The sequence below is a fragment of the Saimiri boliviensis genome, chromosome 1 (genome assembly GCF_048565385.1).
Source record: "Saimiri boliviensis isolate mSaiBol1 chromosome 1, mSaiBol1.pri, whole genome shotgun sequence".
Taxonomy (NCBI): Eukaryota; Metazoa; Chordata; class Mammalia; order Primates; family Cebidae; genus Saimiri; species Saimiri boliviensis.
The window spans coordinates 236,889,938-236,908,322 of record NC_133449.1 but is presented as its reverse complement, the minus strand read 5'-3'; the positions used below and the strand labels follow the sequence as shown (position 1 = coordinate 236,908,322).

General features: G+C 40.2%; 1 protein-coding gene across 4 annotated transcripts in view; it reads right to left on the bottom strand.

The window, feature by feature from the left end:
- The window catches only part of MRPS27 (mitochondrial ribosomal protein S27), a 103,179-nt gene that overhangs the window by 74,937 nt on the left and 9,857 nt on the right, over positions 1–18,385 (bottom strand). For 3 of the 4 annotated variants that reach the window (XM_074384893.1, XM_010336534.3, XM_074384896.1), the window contains exon 3: positions 1,765–1,835. In XM_074384893.1, the coding sequence (XP_074240994.1) occupies positions 1,765–1,818 (54 nt within the window). In that variant the 5' untranslated portion in view covers positions 1,819–1,835. Of the gene's footprint in view, positions 1–1,764; positions 1,836–12,947; positions 13,865–18,385 lie in introns of those variants that run through there. The other variant, XM_074384898.1, reaches the window with a different exon arrangement.

Genomic DNA, 18,385 nt, shown 5'->3' with positions numbered 1-18,385 from the left:
CTTGCTCAGAACAAGGAGAGTGTTCCACTGATTATATTTATTAACTAGTTACCTATTTTTTTTTCCTTTATCTTTAAACTCCGTTATTTTCTTTATGTTCTAAACATAAGAATATATGGCTGAAAGAATGAAGACTCTGATGGCTAAAAAAATGTTGCCTAGAACATAAACATCTAAATTTAGAAAACTCAGTCTTGCAACCATTTTTCCTACTCTGATTTAAGTTCTGCTATACAACAGTAAAACTATGATTCCTCTACCAACAAACTCTCCCTTCAAACTATAAAATCCCTGAATATGTTCAAATAAACATATGGTCCAAATAAACAAATAAAAAGGATTATTCCAAAGACAGATTCCATTCTAAAGCAGAGACTCAGAGGCAAAAAAGAAAAAAAAAAAAAAGAGTAGAAGACAATGCATGCTGTGAATATAATGAAAACCTCATTATAGAAGGAGAAGAGAGTAAAAAGTGGGAAACTTTCTACAATGTCTAGTACTTCTGGATTTGACTTAGAAATCTATTAAGGGCATATAAAATGTGGTTCAACACAAAACCTGAGCTTGAGTAACAGCTCTGATTATTTGCTGTATGGCACAAACAGATGGCCTAGCCCCTCTGGGATTTGGTTGCTCCATCTGCATAAATAGGATAAAAGCACCGGCCCTGAAGAGTATAAGGCTCCAATGAGAAAATGTCCATAAAAGCTGTAAACCTTTGAAGTACACCTAAATAAATAACAGGTATAATGGCATACAGAAGGTTTACCCATCTTGTAAGGGATGAATCAATGGCCTTTCCATTTTCCTCCAGTATGCCAATTATGAGTCTATTAAATGTAACTTATGGCCAGTAAAATTGTTTCTCAACTAAAAGGCAGAAAGAAAGGACCAGGACTCAAAACAAAGGTAATTTCTTTCCTCTCTCTCTTCCAGATTTAACAATACTTTAAATTTTATGGTGCTCCATAAAAAGTTTTCACAGCTAAAATCTCATTTTAGCATCACATTATTCCTGGGAGTAAGATGCAATGGTACCCATGATGAAAATGAGGAAATTGAGAGGGGCCTCATTGCCAAATGTCATAAAGTGAATTCATGATAAAGACAAGCCCAGATATATTTGAAGCAGGCAACAGAAGAGAATCTAGATATCTGAGTTTGAATCTCAGCTTTTCCACACTTACAAGCTGTGTGAACTTGGGAAAGATTAAACCATGTCTTACATAGACTGCTTATTGCATAGGGAGCAGTGAGAATTAACAAAAATAATGTATGTTAAGGAACTAATACATTTAAAACTGGCACAGCAGGTGCTCAGCAATGGTTACTATTCCTGATTCCTAACCTAACATTATGCTTCCACCCATCACATTGCTGCAGTTTAACTTTAACATTAATATCCATTCTTTCACAGACTTTCTCGGCCACCAAAAACACTTCCAATACTAAGTAAATATCATTACTTTGAAGAATATATCAACTTAAAAAAAAACATGGTATCATACAGCAGAATATCATACGGAAAAATTAAAATAGATACAAAAAAGTGATTACTGATATCAGAATCTGGTAAATGTATTAACTTTTATTTCAGCCAAAGAAATCCGCTACTACACTGTTACCTGTTAGTAACTATAAAAACATACTGTACTCTGAAAAAATATTTCCTATGAAAAGTATCCTTTATTTACATAGACTTATCTACGTGAGTGGCCTTTCTGGCTTTCTTCTTAGAAAATATATATGTTAATATTTTCTTACCCGTGATATTGTTAAAGAACTAACAGGCAACTTTCTCTGAAATGTTTTATCCATTAAAGATGCGAGATCAGCTGTGAAGACAAAAAAAGAAAAAGAACCTTGTTAAAGATACATACTTCTTTTAAAAAAAATCTAAGATACGATTCTTGCCAGATGGCTGCCAACATTATGAAGTCAGTATTAAAAGAGAGGCTCTTTCTTGTTTTTTAGAAATTATTTTTATGTAAATTAAAGAGGAAAAAAGAATATTCTTTAAAACATTTTAAAAATGATTTAATTCAGTTGAAATTAAAAAAAAAATCTTTACGGCATGTATTTAGCTTTTAAAATATGGATCAAATGGCTGGGTGCAATGACTCATGCCTGTAATCCCAGCACTTTGGGAGGCTCAGGAGGGCAGATCACAAGGTCAGGAGTTCGAGACCAGCCTGGTCAATATGGTGAAACCCCATCTCTAATAAAAATACAAAAATTAGCCACGTGTGGTGGTGCACGCCTGTAGTCCCAGCTACTTGTGAGGCTAAGGTAGAAGAATCCATTGAACCCACAAGGCAGAGGTTGCAGTGAGCTTAGATTGCACCACTGCACTCCAGCCTGGGCGAGAGGGCGAGGCTCTGTCTCAAAAAAAAAAAAAAAAAAAAAAAAAAAGAAGGAAAGAAAGAAAAGAAAGAAAGAAAGAATTTACGACTAGGTTCTCGAAAGCATTGCAACAAAACCACAAATTGACAAGTGGAACCCTAATTAAACTAAAGAGCTTCTGCACAGCAAAACAAACCACCAACAGGGTAAACAGACCATCTATCGAATGGGAGAAAATATTCACCAACTATGGATCCGACAAAAGTGTGACATCCAAAATCCACAGGGAACTTAAAACAATTCAACAAGTGAAAACCAAATAGTCCCATTAAAAAACAGGTAAAAGATTACTGAACAGATACTTCTCAAAAGACATACAAGCAGCCAACAAACATGTGAAACAATGTTCACCATCACTAATCATCAGAGAAATGCAAATCAAAACCACAATGAGATACCATCTCACACCAATCAGAATGGCTATTATTAAAAAGTCAAAATATAACAGATGCTGGCAAGACTGCAGAGATAAGGGATTGCTTATGCACTCTTGGTAGGAATGTAAATTAAGTCAGCCACTGTGGAAAGCAGTTTGGAGATCTCTCAAAGAAGTTAAAACAGAACTACCATTTGATCCAGGAATCCCGTTACTGGGTACATACCCAAAGGAATATAAAACATTCTACCAAAAGGATATATGCACTCAATGTTTACTGCGGCACTACTCACGCAAAAGACATGGAATCAATCTAGGTGCCTACGAATGGTGGATTGGATAGAGAAAATACAGTACACATACACCATGAAATACTACACAGCCATAAAAAAGAATGAAACCATGTCCTTTGCAGCAACATGGATGTAGCTGGAGGCCATTATCCTAAGTAAATTAACACAAGAACAGAAAACCAAATACTACATATTCTCATTTACAAGTGGGTGCTAAGCATTGGGTACACCTGAACACAAAGACGGAAACAATAGACACTGGGGACTCTTAGAAAGAGGAGAGAAGGAAGGGGGCAAGGGCTGACAAACTGTTAATGCTTAGTTCCTGGGTGATGGGATCACTTATACCCTAAACCTCCGCATCATGCAATATGCCCATGTAACAAACCTGCCTATGTACTCCCTGAATCTAAAATAAAAGTGGAAATAAAGAAGTCCAATATAATTAGCTCATGAAAGCAAATAAAAAAAGAAAAAAAAGGCCAGGTAAGGCGAGGGGTGGGAATATGGTCAGCAAAATATCTCTGCAGAGAGACACAAGCAAGTGTTCTTTCTGATAGGTTCCAGAAAAAAAAAAAAAAAAAAAAATGAGATGATGGGAGAGCCAGGGAAGATGACTCTTCATTGCTTACACATTTATTCCTTTTGTATTTTAAGATATATTAGCTATATATTAGGTTATAGATATATATTAGCTATTCAAAACATTTAAAAACTGAAATTTATCAAGTTACTTTTATGCCTACTCTGAACGAATCAGAGCAGCACTCTGGCTATCTTTAATGATTTTTGGCCTGAACCATTCCTATTTTGGTTCTGTGGGTCAAGATGGCCAGGGGGAGACCTATGTTAATTCTAGCTAAATAATATAAGCTTGCTTGGCTCAGAGTATACAAGTTTATACACCAAACTAACTATATTATTGGTGCAGTTAATTAGAAATCAAGCGGCAACAGGAGGCCTAAGGTAAGGACCATCCAAGAGCACAGTAACACCAACACCTAGGGGTGCTTGCAGAGCAAGGGATACGGCTCTGGTCCCATGAATGCCTTCTCAAGATGGAGAATGCATGAGGGTCTCCTGAAGAGGGCTTATGCAAAGATCTCTGAGAAGGGAGGTGACCTCTGCTCACAAGATCCAGGAGGGTCTTTATCGATGAGAGCTGGCAAAGAGGAGAAAGGCCTTGCAGGGCAGAGATCACAGAATGCCTCAGGCTCTGCCTAGGTTCTGGGAATATGGAGCGATTTTAATTGCTCTATGTCCTCAATGCTTGGGAGATAAAAGCCTCTTGATGCATTGGGTATGGTCAGACAGGGTGGCTCCTCATCCTCTATACTCCAGAAGCAGCTGCATCCTAATAACAATCAGTGATAAACTCAGACTACTAGTTTGGCATGTCTTAGAAGGATCTCAAGTGCCCCCTCATCTTACCTACCCCTTCACCCTCCCCTTCCACGCCCATAAGCTCAATGAGATTATGCACATAATCAAAGTGTCTGGAGCCCATAGCTCCCCGCCAATTCGGTTCCTATTCTTGTGTTGGTCCCCTGGACCCATGCTGTAATTTCTACTCTTGTGTCTCTGTCTTTATTTCCTTTTCTCAATCCCTCGTCGCCGCTGAGACTAAGGGCACCCATGTACGGGGTTGGGGCTAGTACCCAACAGGTTCCTTTTAGCAGAACATCCATAGGAATACTTGGTATTTCTGAGATCACACTTTTATCATAGTCTAACAATATCTAAAATCTTAGGCAGCATACTTTCCAAAATGTTTACTTCACATCTTGTGATTGACTTTCAAATTTACAATATCCTCTTTCCCCTTCTCCTAACACTCAGCTTATGATTTTTTTGTCTCATTTCACTGAGAAAACAGAAGCAATCCAAAGAGAACTTTATCCTTCTAGCATCATGTCTACCAGACTACTAGCATCTGTGCCCATATACTCTGCCCTCTATTCTGTTATAAACGATGAATGGTGTTAAACAAAAAAGCCCTCCCCTGCTCTCATACTTCCTAGTTATGTTTCCTTTTCTCAGCTCCTTTTAACAGCAAGACAGCTCAGAAGAGTCATCTCAGGGCTGGGCACAGTGACTCACGCCTGTAATCCCAGCATTTTGGGAGGTGAAGGCAGGTCAAGAGTTTGTGACCAGCTTGGCCAACATGGTGAAACCCCCTCTCTACTAAAAATACAAAAAGTTAGCCAGGCGTGCTGGTGGGTACCTGTAATCCCAGCTACTAGGAAGGCTGAGACAGGAGAATTGCGTGAACGTGGGAGGCAGGGGCTACAGTGAGCCGAGATTGTGCCATTGCACTCCAGCCTGGGCAACAAGAGCGAAACGCCATCTCAGGGAAAAAAAGAAGTCATCTCAAATATAGCTGAGTTCCCAGTCTTCAACATATTCCACCGACACCAATAACCATCTCCACACTGTTAAAATCCAGTGGTCAATTCTGTCCCCATCTTACTTAACTTCTCACTAGCATTTGATACAGCTGACCATTCTATCCTTCACAAAATATTCTCTTTTTTCTCTCCTTCTCGTGTTCCTTTGCAGGATCTCCACTTCTTGACGTCTAAATGTTGGAGTGCCTCTAGGTCCCAGTAGTAGACTGTAGACTTCCCTTCGCCATCTATGCTCAGTCCCTAGGTGATCTCATTCTCTGCCACGGCTTTAACCATCACCTACAGATAGTTGGCTTCACATGTACATACCTACCCTGACTTCTCCCCTTTAACTCCAGACCTGCATTCCAATTGCATAGGTGATATCTCCATTTGTTTGTCTAACAGGTATCGAAACATCACATGTTCTCTTATTTCCTCAGATTTCCACTCTCAATCTGCTTTTCCCATCTCAGTAAATGAACACTATATTGGCTGGTTTACTCAAGACAAAAATGTAGGCATCATCCTTGACCCCATTCTTCTCACTTTATAACCAAGTTGTTAGTAAATCCTATAGGCTCTAGATTTGAAATATAAGTATATATTTCTCACCACCACCACCAGCACCACTAAGCCACCAATATCTCTTTTATCCTGACCTTGTTTGAATTATTGTCCCCACTCTTATTATCTAATCTCCACCCAGCAGTCTGAGTGAGCTTTTTAAAAGATAAATCAGCCAATCAGAACAAAAACCAACAAATGCTAATCTGTGTTGTTTTTTTCTGTCTCTTACACTAAAAATAAAACCCATGTAATTACTAATACACACATTCTCAGTCTCTAAAACAGTTCCATAAAAGGCACCTAGTAAATACCTAAAGAAATGAATCGAAGGAAAAAAAAAAAAAGGGATTGTGTTTCCAAGGTTTGTTTACTCCCTGGTGGAAGAAACCGGTACAAGTAATAACGACACACTCAGAAGTGATCAAGTAATAAGTATTTGTTGAAAAACTATTGTGCATTTAATCATTTTTTCTTTCTTTTTTCCCTGAGGGATGGATCTCAATGACTCAGTGGCTACTGGAGGAAAAGAACTTTATAAAACCTTTAAAACTTGATATAATATAAAAGTAATTAGCTTTTCTTATGACTTATTTTTTAAAGAGATTGAAGCCAAGTGATTAAAGCAAAATAAAAACAAAAAAGTCCTTCAACTCCCTTCACATTAAGGCAAATTAACAGCATTAAATCTACTTGCTTACAGATTTTTTTTTTGTTTTTTTTTTTTTTTAGACGGAGTTTTGCTCTTGTTACCCAGGCTGGAGTGCAATGGCATGATCTCGGCTCACCGCAACCTCCGCCTCCTGGGCTCAGGCAATTCTCCTGCCTCAGCCTCCTGAGTAGCTGGGATTACAGGCACGTGCCACCATGCCCAGCTAATTTTTTGTATTTTTAGTAGAGACGGGGTTTCACCATGTTGACCAGGATGGTCTCGATCTCTTGACCTCGTGATCCACCCGCCTTGGCCTCCCAAAGTGCTGGGATTACAGGCTTGAGCCACCGCGCCCGGCTTCTTACAGATGTTAAACATCTCTCTCATAACAGCAAATCTTTATGATCATTTCAATAATGGAGGCTCTTGTGTTTGGATGATAGACAATATGAGAAATTACCTCCCTCTACTCATAATTTACAATTTAACTTAAAATAGCACGATCAGGATGTATGGCCTGATTAAAATGAAAAACTCATCATATCTTTGTAAGTTTCACACCGTGCACAATGTATAACCAAACTCTGGAATGAGGTGGCTTCACTAACTACCACCTCGGTAGTGTGGTAACTCAAGATTGCACGTGAATCCTTCACATCAAGCCATCTTCAGTCAAGTGAAATCCGCTGGGACCTCAGAAAAGATAACAGCTGCAGAGCCAGCATCTAATGAATAACATTTACATATTGCAAGTCAGAGAAAGGTTTGCTGCCAAATATATTACGTGGTAAATCACCTCACAGAATAGCGCTGCCATGATGAATGAGGCAGAAAACTGCACAGAGCAGGGATGGCGAGGAAAGCTGGGACAGCTGTGGTGTGCAGAGGGCTAGCGCCACAGGCTTCTGGACTGTGGGCTTCTACAGTCAAAATCCCACCTCATGTTTCAGTGAGGGGCCAGCAGATGCCCAGGTTTTGTTGAAAGAGATATGCCAAAGAAGATACTTTTTTGCTTGCTACTCAGCTCCTCAGGAATAAATACTGTAGCTGATGGCTGTGGACAACAAAGACTATATGGAAAAATGGATCTGAAATTTGAATTCTTCATTTAACAAAACTTAAAGCTAGACAGACAATGTGGAAGTATGTTCAGAAAATAAAATGTATACTAAAAATTCCCTTCCCATTGGAAGAAACCAATACTATTAATGATCTCAGAATATACAAGATTTTTATTGAGAACCCTGCACTATTCCCAGTATGAGTGCAGTGGCACACAAGCGTGGGTGAGGAGTCAAACTGCCTGAGGGGTTTAAAACTTCAGATTCCTAGGCTTCTTTTCACCTAGAGGGAGAATCTAATTCTCTGGGTTTCAGGTAGCATCAGAAACTTTAATAGCCCCAGAAGATGATAGCCAATCAAGCATCAGTCAGTTATGTTTGGGAACAATCATGAGAGGGAGCACAAAAGAAGTCTTAGATGTTGCTCCTAAGCTCAAAGATACTGAATAGGAATTCTATTGCTGGAATAAGATGAATTAAATATATTTTTAAAAATCCCTCCTAATATAAAAATAAAACAAAATATTAATTTTCCCCCAAATATATGACTGAGCTTTTAGGAAGGTAGATGGGTGTCAGAGGCTAAAGGCAAGATGGGAGCATAAAATTAGAGTGCTTAAGGGAGCAGTCCCTTTGAGAGGAACAGTCTCTTTTAGAGCATGTGATGATCTACAGTGATGGAGAGCTTTAGTTTGGGGAACAGAGGATGAAACCAACACTTGTAACGTAAGAAGCCCATTCAGAGAGCCTCAGGTAAAGTCAGGACCATCTAGGGGAACTACACCTGAAGTGAAAAGGCAAAACTTTTCACTGCAATAATGTACCCTACAAAGTAAACAACTAGGACTCTTGTCCCTCGAGGATTATAAACTACAAAGTCAGCCCTCATACCTCTTTGGGGGATTTAATCTACTCTCCTTTTGTGATCTCTAATATACCAAGCTGAGAATTTTGTTTAAAGAGTTGACTTTACTACATAAAATTCTAAAAAATGTAAACTATTCTATAGTGACCAAAAAAACATATCCATGATTGCCTGGGAATTCGGGGTATAGGGCAGGAAGAGGATGGAGAAAAAGGTTATAAAAGAACTGGAGAAAACTGGCAGGTGACTGATATGCTCATTTCTGGGAGTTGAGTCAGGGTGGTGGCAAAAATATTAAGGCAGGCGTCCCCAAACTACGGCCCACGGGCCACATGCGGCCCCCTGAGGCCATTTATCCAGCCCCCCGCCGCACTTCAGGAAGGGGCACCTCTTTCATTGGTGGTCAGTGAGAGGAGCACAGTATGTGGTGGCCCTCCAACAGTCTGAGGGACAGTGAACTGGCCCCCTGTGTAAAAAGTTTGGGGACACCTGTATTAAGGGAAGAACATTAGAGAAAGTTATAGATTATAGTCTCAAACCATTTTGGAAGGCCTAAGGGTTTTTTCTATAGTTCCTGGCTGAAGGTACCCAAAATCCCGTTTACATTTAGTTAATAAGTAAAGCAAATAGCTAGGGTATATGGGGGAGTTTATCTGAATAACTTGTTTACTCACATGATCTTAAAACTAAACTTTGATTCTGATGGCTCTCTTGAGGGGAGGCTGACTAGGGATATTACCCACTTACGGTGTTTGCTTTGGGCATCAGAACCTGTCCTTTAATCTCTAACCTCTAGTGGTGTTGACTCAAGCCTCTGTCAATTAAACTTCACTGAATAAATGCGAGTCTCACTGGCTGGTGGGGGCCAGTAGTTGCAACTATTTACAGCACTCTCCAGAGAGTCTGTAAGCAGCCACGGATACCTAGCCTGCTCATTCATTGTATTCTGTGTGTGAGTGTACTTTATTCATTCATCGCTGAATCAGGGTCTGCAGGACAGACCCTCACTGGTTGTGACCCTGATAGTGGCACCCAACTTGGAGCAGCCTTGACATCATTATCTTGATGATGGTGGTGATGACTTTATGGACATATACATCTGTACATTGGTCAAAACTGATCAAACTGTACATTTAAATATGCACAGTTTATTTTATGTGAAGAATATCTCATTAGAGCTGTAAAAACTAAACAATGAATAAGTTAAAAAGTAGGTTAGACACAGTGAAGTGAGAATTAGTGAACTGAAAGTTAGATTAAAAAAAATTACACGGAATGCTGCAAAGATAAAAATGAGAACTGTAAAAGAGTAGAGCTACAGAAAAATGAATAACAATGTATAAAATACATTCAAATTAAATTTCCAAAAGAAGTTAACAAAGAGAATGGGAAAAGGTTATACATGACGAGACAATGACTGAGAATTTTTTAGAATTGATAAAAACATAGGTTTCTAGATTTAAGAAATGCAATCTCAAGTCAAAAAGTAAAATTATTCCTGTATCTACTAAAAATACAAAAATTGGCTAGGCATGATGGTGCATGCCTATAATCCTAGCTACTCAGGAGGCTGAGGCAGCAGAATCCTTTGAATCTGGGAGGCAAATGGTATGGTAAGCCAAGATCACATCATTGTACTCCAACCTGAGTAACAACAGCAATGTCGCCAAAAAAAAAAAAAAAAAAAAAAAAAAGAAAAAAAAAGAAAGAAAGAAAGAAAAAGAAAATGATAAATAAAAGGATCTCAAAAGTGGCCAGAAAGAAAAGAGAAATTACAAAGAAAAAGCAACTATACTAATAGGCGTTTTCTCAATAGGAATGATATAATACAGAAAATAGAATACAATGTTCAAAATGTTGCAAGTATAAACTATCAACCTGAAATTGCATATGTAGCAAAACTATCTTTCAAAACGAAGGGCAAAATACAGGTGTGCTGGCATGTGCTTGTAGTCCTAGCTACTCAACAGGCTGAAGTGGGAGGATCACTTAAGCCCAGGAGTTGGAGGCCAGTCTGGGCAACACAGCAAGATCTTGTCTCAGAAAAAACAAAAATGGCCAAGTGAAGTGACTCACGCCTGTAATCCCAGTACTTTGGGAGGCTGAGGCGGGAGGATCACTTGAGGCCAGGAATTAGAGACCAGCCTAGCCAACATGGCGAGACCTCGTCTCTAAAAAAAATAAAAAATAAAGGACAAGGGCAAAAAAAGAGACATTTTTAAACAAACAAAAACAGACAATATATTAACAACAAATACTAAAGAAACTTTTTAGAACTCACTAAAGGAACTTTTTACAAGTTTCTTAGAAACTTCTTTTAGAAAGAAGGAAAAAACATCCTTTAAAGAAAACTTGAGATGCCAGAAAGAACAATGAGTAAATAAAATTGGTTAAATTGGGGGCAGCGGGGGATTGACTGTTTAAAATAATGGTATGTATGTGTTTTAAAGGATAAAACTTTATTATTCGACAGGAGCACATGTGTGTGTATGTGGACTTAAAGTGCTCTAAAGGATAGTAGAGTGTGATGAGCATTAGAATAAGCTAAATATTCATTTTAGAAGTTAAAGGGCAACAATCTCTGAAAATGTAGAGGACATAATCTCCAGACCAGTGGAGGAAAAACAAAAAAGTAAAAAACAAAAACAATCCAAAAATAAAAATCAATCCAAAAGTAAAAATAAAATAAAATAAAATAAAATAAGAAAGATGAAACCAATCACAAAATATGACAGAAATAAATCCAATTATATTGGTAATCATGAAATGACAATGTAAATAGAAGAAACTTTTTAGTTAAAAGATAATGATTAGGGCCAGGCGCGGTGGCTCAAGCCTGTAATCCCAGCACTTTGGGAGGCCAGGGTGGGTGGATCACGAGGTCAAGAGATCGAGACCATCCTGGTCAACATGGTGAAACCCCGTCTCTACTAAAAATACAAAAAAAAATTAGCTGGGCATGGTGGTGCATGTCTGTAATCCCAGCTCAGGAGGCTGAGGCAGGAGAATTGCCTGAACCCAGGAGGTGGAGGTTGCGGTGAGCCGAGATTGCGCCATTGCACTCCAGCCTGGGTAACAAGAGCGAAACTCTGTCTCAAAAAAAAAAAAGATAATGATTGTCAGATTGGTTAAAAATACAAAATCCAGCTATGTAAATCATATAAACACAGAAGAGTTGAAAATAAATGTATTAAAAACATACTAGGCAGCCAAAAGAAAGCTGGTACAGTTGTATTAACATCAGATAAAACAGACTGGGGCAAAACGCAGTTTTATAGATTATGTGAGTCACTACATAATGACCAAGAACTCACTTTGCCAAGATAATTTTAACCTGGTGCACAACAAAGTAACACAGCTTCACAGTACATGAAATTCTGTCACAAAATCTGTAGTAGAGATGTGTTGAAAAACAAGCCTCTTAAAAAAGAGTGTGGTCTCCAGGGCAAAGTTGTGATAATGAAGGTCACTGAAGAAAAAGATGAATCCTTTATTGAATCCTCGTAGCTTCAGGAGAGAAATGGTTTCAGTTTTTCTTTTCTATGTAACTGCACATTACTGTTACACTTTCAGGCAACACTAAACTCTTTCTGGGCTTATGGCCATCTGCATACTTTATCTAATTTATGTAATAAAGAAACAGATATAGATTATTATTGTACTTCCTAGAAGAAGTGATCTTGAAAAATACAGGCTGAAACTGTTTTTATTTCCCACATTTTAAAAGAAAAACGAAGACATGTGACACATATTATGCATCGAAGATGCAGAAAGATGTATGGAAAAGTAGCCTGGCAATGAATTTGGACATAGATTTTAAGAGTTCCTTGTATTTGTCCGTCACCAGAAGCTTTAAAATAAATAGATCCAATAAAGGAAAAATATGAAAGCAAGTTTTGTGTACATATATACTAATAAGACTAAAGAAGGGTGACAAACACAAGTCAGACCCATCTCTAGAACTTGGCAAATATGAAAAGTGGAAAATGAATAGATACCACAGAGATACAAATACAGAACTGACGAAAGCAGACTTCAGAAAATCCCCATCAGGCCTCAAGAACAGGATTTGAAATATTCATGCAAAAAGCCAAAGGCCTCTACAGCTGAAATGACACAGCAAAACTAAATCTCAGTTAAAATGGAAGAAGTGCCTGTAAAAGACAGACCTGACTGCAAATGTGTCAATGAAATACTCTTCAGATTCAAAAAGAATGTTCTCCAAAAACAAACCAACCAACAGAAAAGAAACCAATAAACCAACAGAAACAAGCAAAACAGTAACCCAAACCAAAATGTGTCTCATACTCTGTGATATGAAAAATCAGAAATAAAATATTTACTCCAGCAGGGCTCATGAATCCAATTCAGCTCCAGTCATCTGGGTGCTTGATCCTTGGTAGACAGACTCAAGAAAACTTCCTCTCATGGAACCCAGGGAGTTTCTCCATCAGCCCTGCCGTTATGCCAGCACCCCACCCAGTTCCTCAGTGGTTTTCTCTGTGAGTCCTATTCATAGTGGATCCTAGTATGTTAACTAGTAAATGTTGATGACTTTCACCCTGTACCTCCCCAACAGATCAGGAGGTTAGTAGAGGAATTTCAGAGACAATGCTTTCACACAGTGTTTATTTTAGCCAAAGGAATGTCCAGTACAGAAACAATCAAAAGTTGAAATCTGACTGAAGTAGGAAAGCCCAAGAGCACAGCTGAACTGCCCTATCAATAAGAGTATCAACCGCAATGAATTAAAATGTCTCAATTATTTAAATCCATGAGTCTTTAACGACATTTTAAAAAGTCCTCATTCATCATTTTTGGAAGTTATTTTAAAAACTAACACATATACAAACTGTATCTCAGGGTAAGTAAACTGTTGATGAATGAAAGCTCACTCATAAAAATTTCCTAGGTAGTAAATGAAAACAAATGATATAATTTAAATAGCAATAGTATGCAGCTCCGAATGAAATAACTTTAACTTCACAGAGGGGCAACCAAACACTGTGTGCTTCCTGACAAAAGTAAACACTTCCTATGAAGTATTCATGCCAAAAGAAAAAGAAAACAAAAAGTCAGTCCTGAACCTGATCAAGCCCTTTTCTCCAACTGCCAGATTCACAGGACATATGGAAGGTAGAGGAACACGCTGAACACCACCATAAGGATGAAATCAGCAAATCTAGAATGTGGGAAACGCCACAAAAGACTGGTTTTCTTCAATAAATAAACTGAAGGAAACTTACAAACTAAAAATACATCTCAACACATTGCAAGGTATGAACCTTATCTGGATCACATTTTCAACAAACTAAAATAAAAATAAATTTATACTACATTTGGGAAAATGTGAATATTAATGGGATATTTAATAATATTACAGAATTACTAGTTTAGAATAGTATGATTAATTACGTTTTAAAAAATCCTTATCTTTTAGAGGTACATATCAAAATACACATAAAATAACCTGATAATTAAATTAGTTAAAAAGTAATCTGGTGAAGGCATGGGAGTTGATGAAACCACATTGGTAGGGAATTGATAACTGCTGAAGCTGTGTGACAGTATATGGGGGTTTATTCTACTCTCTCTACTTCTGTTTACATTTCTATTAAAAAGATTCGGAAAGAGTTAAAGGGGTCACATAGCAACCAATTGTATTATAAGAGCTTTATTTGGATCCTGATTCAACCAAATCATAAAAAAAAATTTATGACAGTATCAGGGATATGTGATCACTAACTGGATCTTTCGTAATATTTACAACCCTATTTAATTTTTTTCTTTTCTTTTTTCTTTTTTTTTTTTTGAGATGGAGTCTTGTTCTGTCACCCAGGCTGGTGGGCAGTAGTGTGATCTCGGCTCACTGCAACCTCAACTTGCCGGGTTCAAGCAATTCTCCTGTCTCAGTCTCCTGAGTAGCTGGGACTACAGGCACGCACCAACATGCCCAGCTAATTTTTTTGTATTTTTAGTAGAGACGGGGTTTCACCATGCTGGCCAGACTGATCTCGAACTCCTGACCTCGTGATCCACCCCTGCTCGGCCTCTCAAAGTGCTAGGATTACAGGCATGAGCCACCGCGCCCTTCTAAAAAGCACCCTTATCTTTTGGAGATCTACATCGACATACTTACAGATGAAATGATTTACTGCTTGGGATTCCTTCAAAATTATCCAAAGCATTGGGATGGGGAAACAGTAATAAAGATAAAATAAAGACTAAGAGCTGAAAATTGTTGAAGCCTGGTGAGGGATAAAGGGGGCTCCTTATACCAAGGTGTTTACATATTCAAATGTTAAAACACGAAGAACAAAAAAAAAAAAACGCGTGGCGTTATAAGTCAGGATACCATCACCTTTAGGGAGAAAGCGGGGCATCTGGAGTGGTAGGAATGCTCTGTTTCCTACACAGGTTTACTCGCTTTGTGGTAATTCACCAATATTATGATTTGCACACTTTTCAGTATGTATAGTATACTCCAATAAAAAAAGTATTTTAAAGAAATCGACTACTTTAATGTAGACAAAGACCCTATGGTGGAGTCGCAGGCACTACAGCAATCACCGAGAAAGCTTTTTGGGCGGAAAAGAAAGTGAGGCTCTCGTCCCCTTTCCTCCTCTCCACGGTGGAACGGGCGGCGGTCCCGGCTGGCTGCTGCCAGCGCGGAAAGGGATGGCGATCTGACGTTAGCACCGGGGCCCTCGGAACGCAGCGTGGGCTCAGGTCCGAGACAGCCGCACTGGCGTCCACCGTGACCCCAGCGCTGCAGAACTGCCCTCACGCTAAGGCCCTCCCCGAGGGCTTTGGCACCATCAGCCACCAGGACGAAGAGGGGGGGTACCGGAACAGCACGCCCACTCTGAGAGGCCAGAAGGTCTCCCTTGCAGTCCTCCCCGGCGGGGCACGGCTCAAGGGCGACAGCGCTCCGGCACCTGGAAGACACACAGACACAGACACACACACACACACACACACGCTGCAGCGTCACACACACACACACACACACACACACACACACACACACACGCCGCAGCGTGCATCCCTTGCTGCTTCGCTCTCCAATGCGGATAGGACCCGCGAATGTCTCATATCGGCCCTCCTCCCTCCCCCAATGAGCGAGCCCGCTCCAAGCACCTCACGGCCCTCCGGCAGGCATCGCCCAATCACAGCGCTCCACATGCAGGGCGCGGTCCTGCGCCCGCACGCTCCGCGACAGCCCTCGCGCTCACTCCCCGCCCTTCATGCAAGGGGCGGCAGATTCCCGCAGGGGCCACACTGCCACCTACTGCCCCATCTCCACCGCTGCAGCCACGGGCGCTCTCCCTACCGCTCCACCGCCTCCCAGCTCAGGGCCAACAGCTTAATCCAAACGCTTAAATAAAAATTAAGGAAAGCGAGTAGTGATGTCGAGTAAAACCGGTAACAATCCCCATTCTGAAAAGAAAGGCAACAATTACATTCCAGTACACACGAGGAAAAAGTCTCAAAAGGTCTCTTTACTCCAAGCAGTGTGAGTTCCAAAACCTTATTTCACCTGTCTTACATAGGGCGAAAAATGAGGGGCCTAGGGACTCCTCAGTCCACAGGATCCTGAAGCACCTGCATGTCAGGCGAGGCAGGCATTACCATCATCCTTAATTTATAGGCACAGAAACCAGGGGTGTCGGCTGAAAGCCGCAGAACTGGGGCTGACACCCAGAAGTCGGCCTCCCAAGTGCAAACTCTAGCACATCACAGGCAAGGAAGGCACACAGTGCTGAAATAATGTAAGGCAGCAAACATGGATTCTGACTGGAGAGATTCAAGGCAAAGGGGACAGCTGCCATGGTGGCAGGCAAGAATTCAGTAAACGATAGCTAGTACTGCTTTTCCAAGAAAATTAGTCTTAACCGAGAAAAGGTAACAGATGCCTCCATGTGATATTTGCGCATTGCCGAATTTTTTTTTGTTTTTTTCTGAGACGTTTCGTTTTTGTTGCCCAAGCTGGAGTGCAATGGCGCGAACTCGGCTCACTGCAACCTCCGCCTAACAGGTTCAAGCAACTCTACTACCTCAGCCTCCCAAGTAGCTGGTTACAGGCATGTGCCACTACGCCCAGCTAATTTTGTATTTTTAGTGGAGACAGGGTTCTCCATGTTGGTCAGGCTGGTCTCGAACTGCCAACCTCAGCTGATCCGCCTGCCTTGGCCTCCCAAAGTGCTGAGATTACAGGCATAAGCCACCGCGCCCGGCATTGTTTTTGAGGTGGAGTCTGGCTGGAGTGCAATGGCGTGATCTCGGCTCACTGCAACATCCCGGGTTCAAGTGATTCTCCCGCCTCAGCCTCCAAAGTAGCTGGGATTACAGGCGCCCATCACCACATCCGGCTAATTTTTAGTAGAGATAGGAATTCACCAGTTGGCCAGGCTGGTCTTGAACTCCTGACTTCAAGTGAGCTGCCCTCCTTGGCCTCCCAAAGTGTTGATATTACAGGTGTGAGCCACCATGCGCAACCCCGTTGCAGGTTATACTCATGCATTGGCGAACAGTTACTGCTTACTCAGGTATCCATGACAATGTTCCCTGGATTTGTGTGATTGACTATACCCAACACAAAGACACCAAGCATAGTGACCTCATTTCTTAATCTTCCCTATATACCTAGGAAAGTGCTAATAAGCTTTCCTAGAATTCATCATTCCTTTATCTGTACACTTCACTGTACTTTGCTTATAAATTCAAATACGGCACATCAGAACACGCCTTGCCGTGTAACTATGAGTCCATGCTGGTCTTATCACTAGAACAGTGTGGTGCCCTAAAGGTATAGCATTAGCCCTACAGAGCATTTTAGGGCATGTGGAGGTTTTTCTTAACTGTCACAATGACTGGAAGGCATTACTGGCACTTAATGGGCAGAAGACGGGAAATTCAGATGACCCGCAATGCTGAGACTGTCCTGTATGTCAAAGCACTGTCTCTAGTGGGAGCCAGGGCTCTCAGTATGAAAGACGGGAGATACAAATACGGACTGGAGCAAGGCAAGAAGAATCCCATGGGGATGAACTTGGGATTGGTATGAACTCATTATTTGCAAAATATATATAGTATGTGTACATGCATATGTGTACATGTATGTATTTATGTGTATGTGCATTCATATTTTTCCAAAATCTGTCCATTGAATGGGGCAAGAAGCAAATATTTCACAGTAGCAAAAGGACATCTGGCACCTAGATCTTGTTTTCTAATGTCATTCCTCACCAAAAGTAAGCAGAGCTCCTTGGAAAAATGGTTGTTTCCAGGGCTAGGCTAGAAAAGGTGCAAAATGACCCTGAAACACCTTGTTATATGAGAGAAAGTAAGTTATCAAAAAAGAAGGGAGTCGGGGGAAATGGAAGTCAGCTTGAAAGGGCTTCTATCAGCCAAGTATGGGATAATTAGACCACCAAAATAACTGAGGAGGGTAATGAATCATTAAAAAAACTCTCAAATAGATAATTTAAACATAATGCATGATAATAAACAGATGAGAAAGAAATGAGAGAAAATGAAGGGTTCTTGCTTATAGTAGATACTGAGTGTTAGCCAGTAAATCTGGAGAAATTTTCAGAGTTGGAAAATCATTACTTTGCAGCCATCATAGTAAAGATTGATTCAGGCTAAAGCCATGAATTGATGCTAAATATAAGAGCAAACTTTTGATAAGCAACAGCTCTTTGCATTGTACTAAAGTGTCTCCCCATGAATATCCTATTACTCAAAAGGGAGAAAACCAGTCTGATTTCTACAGTGG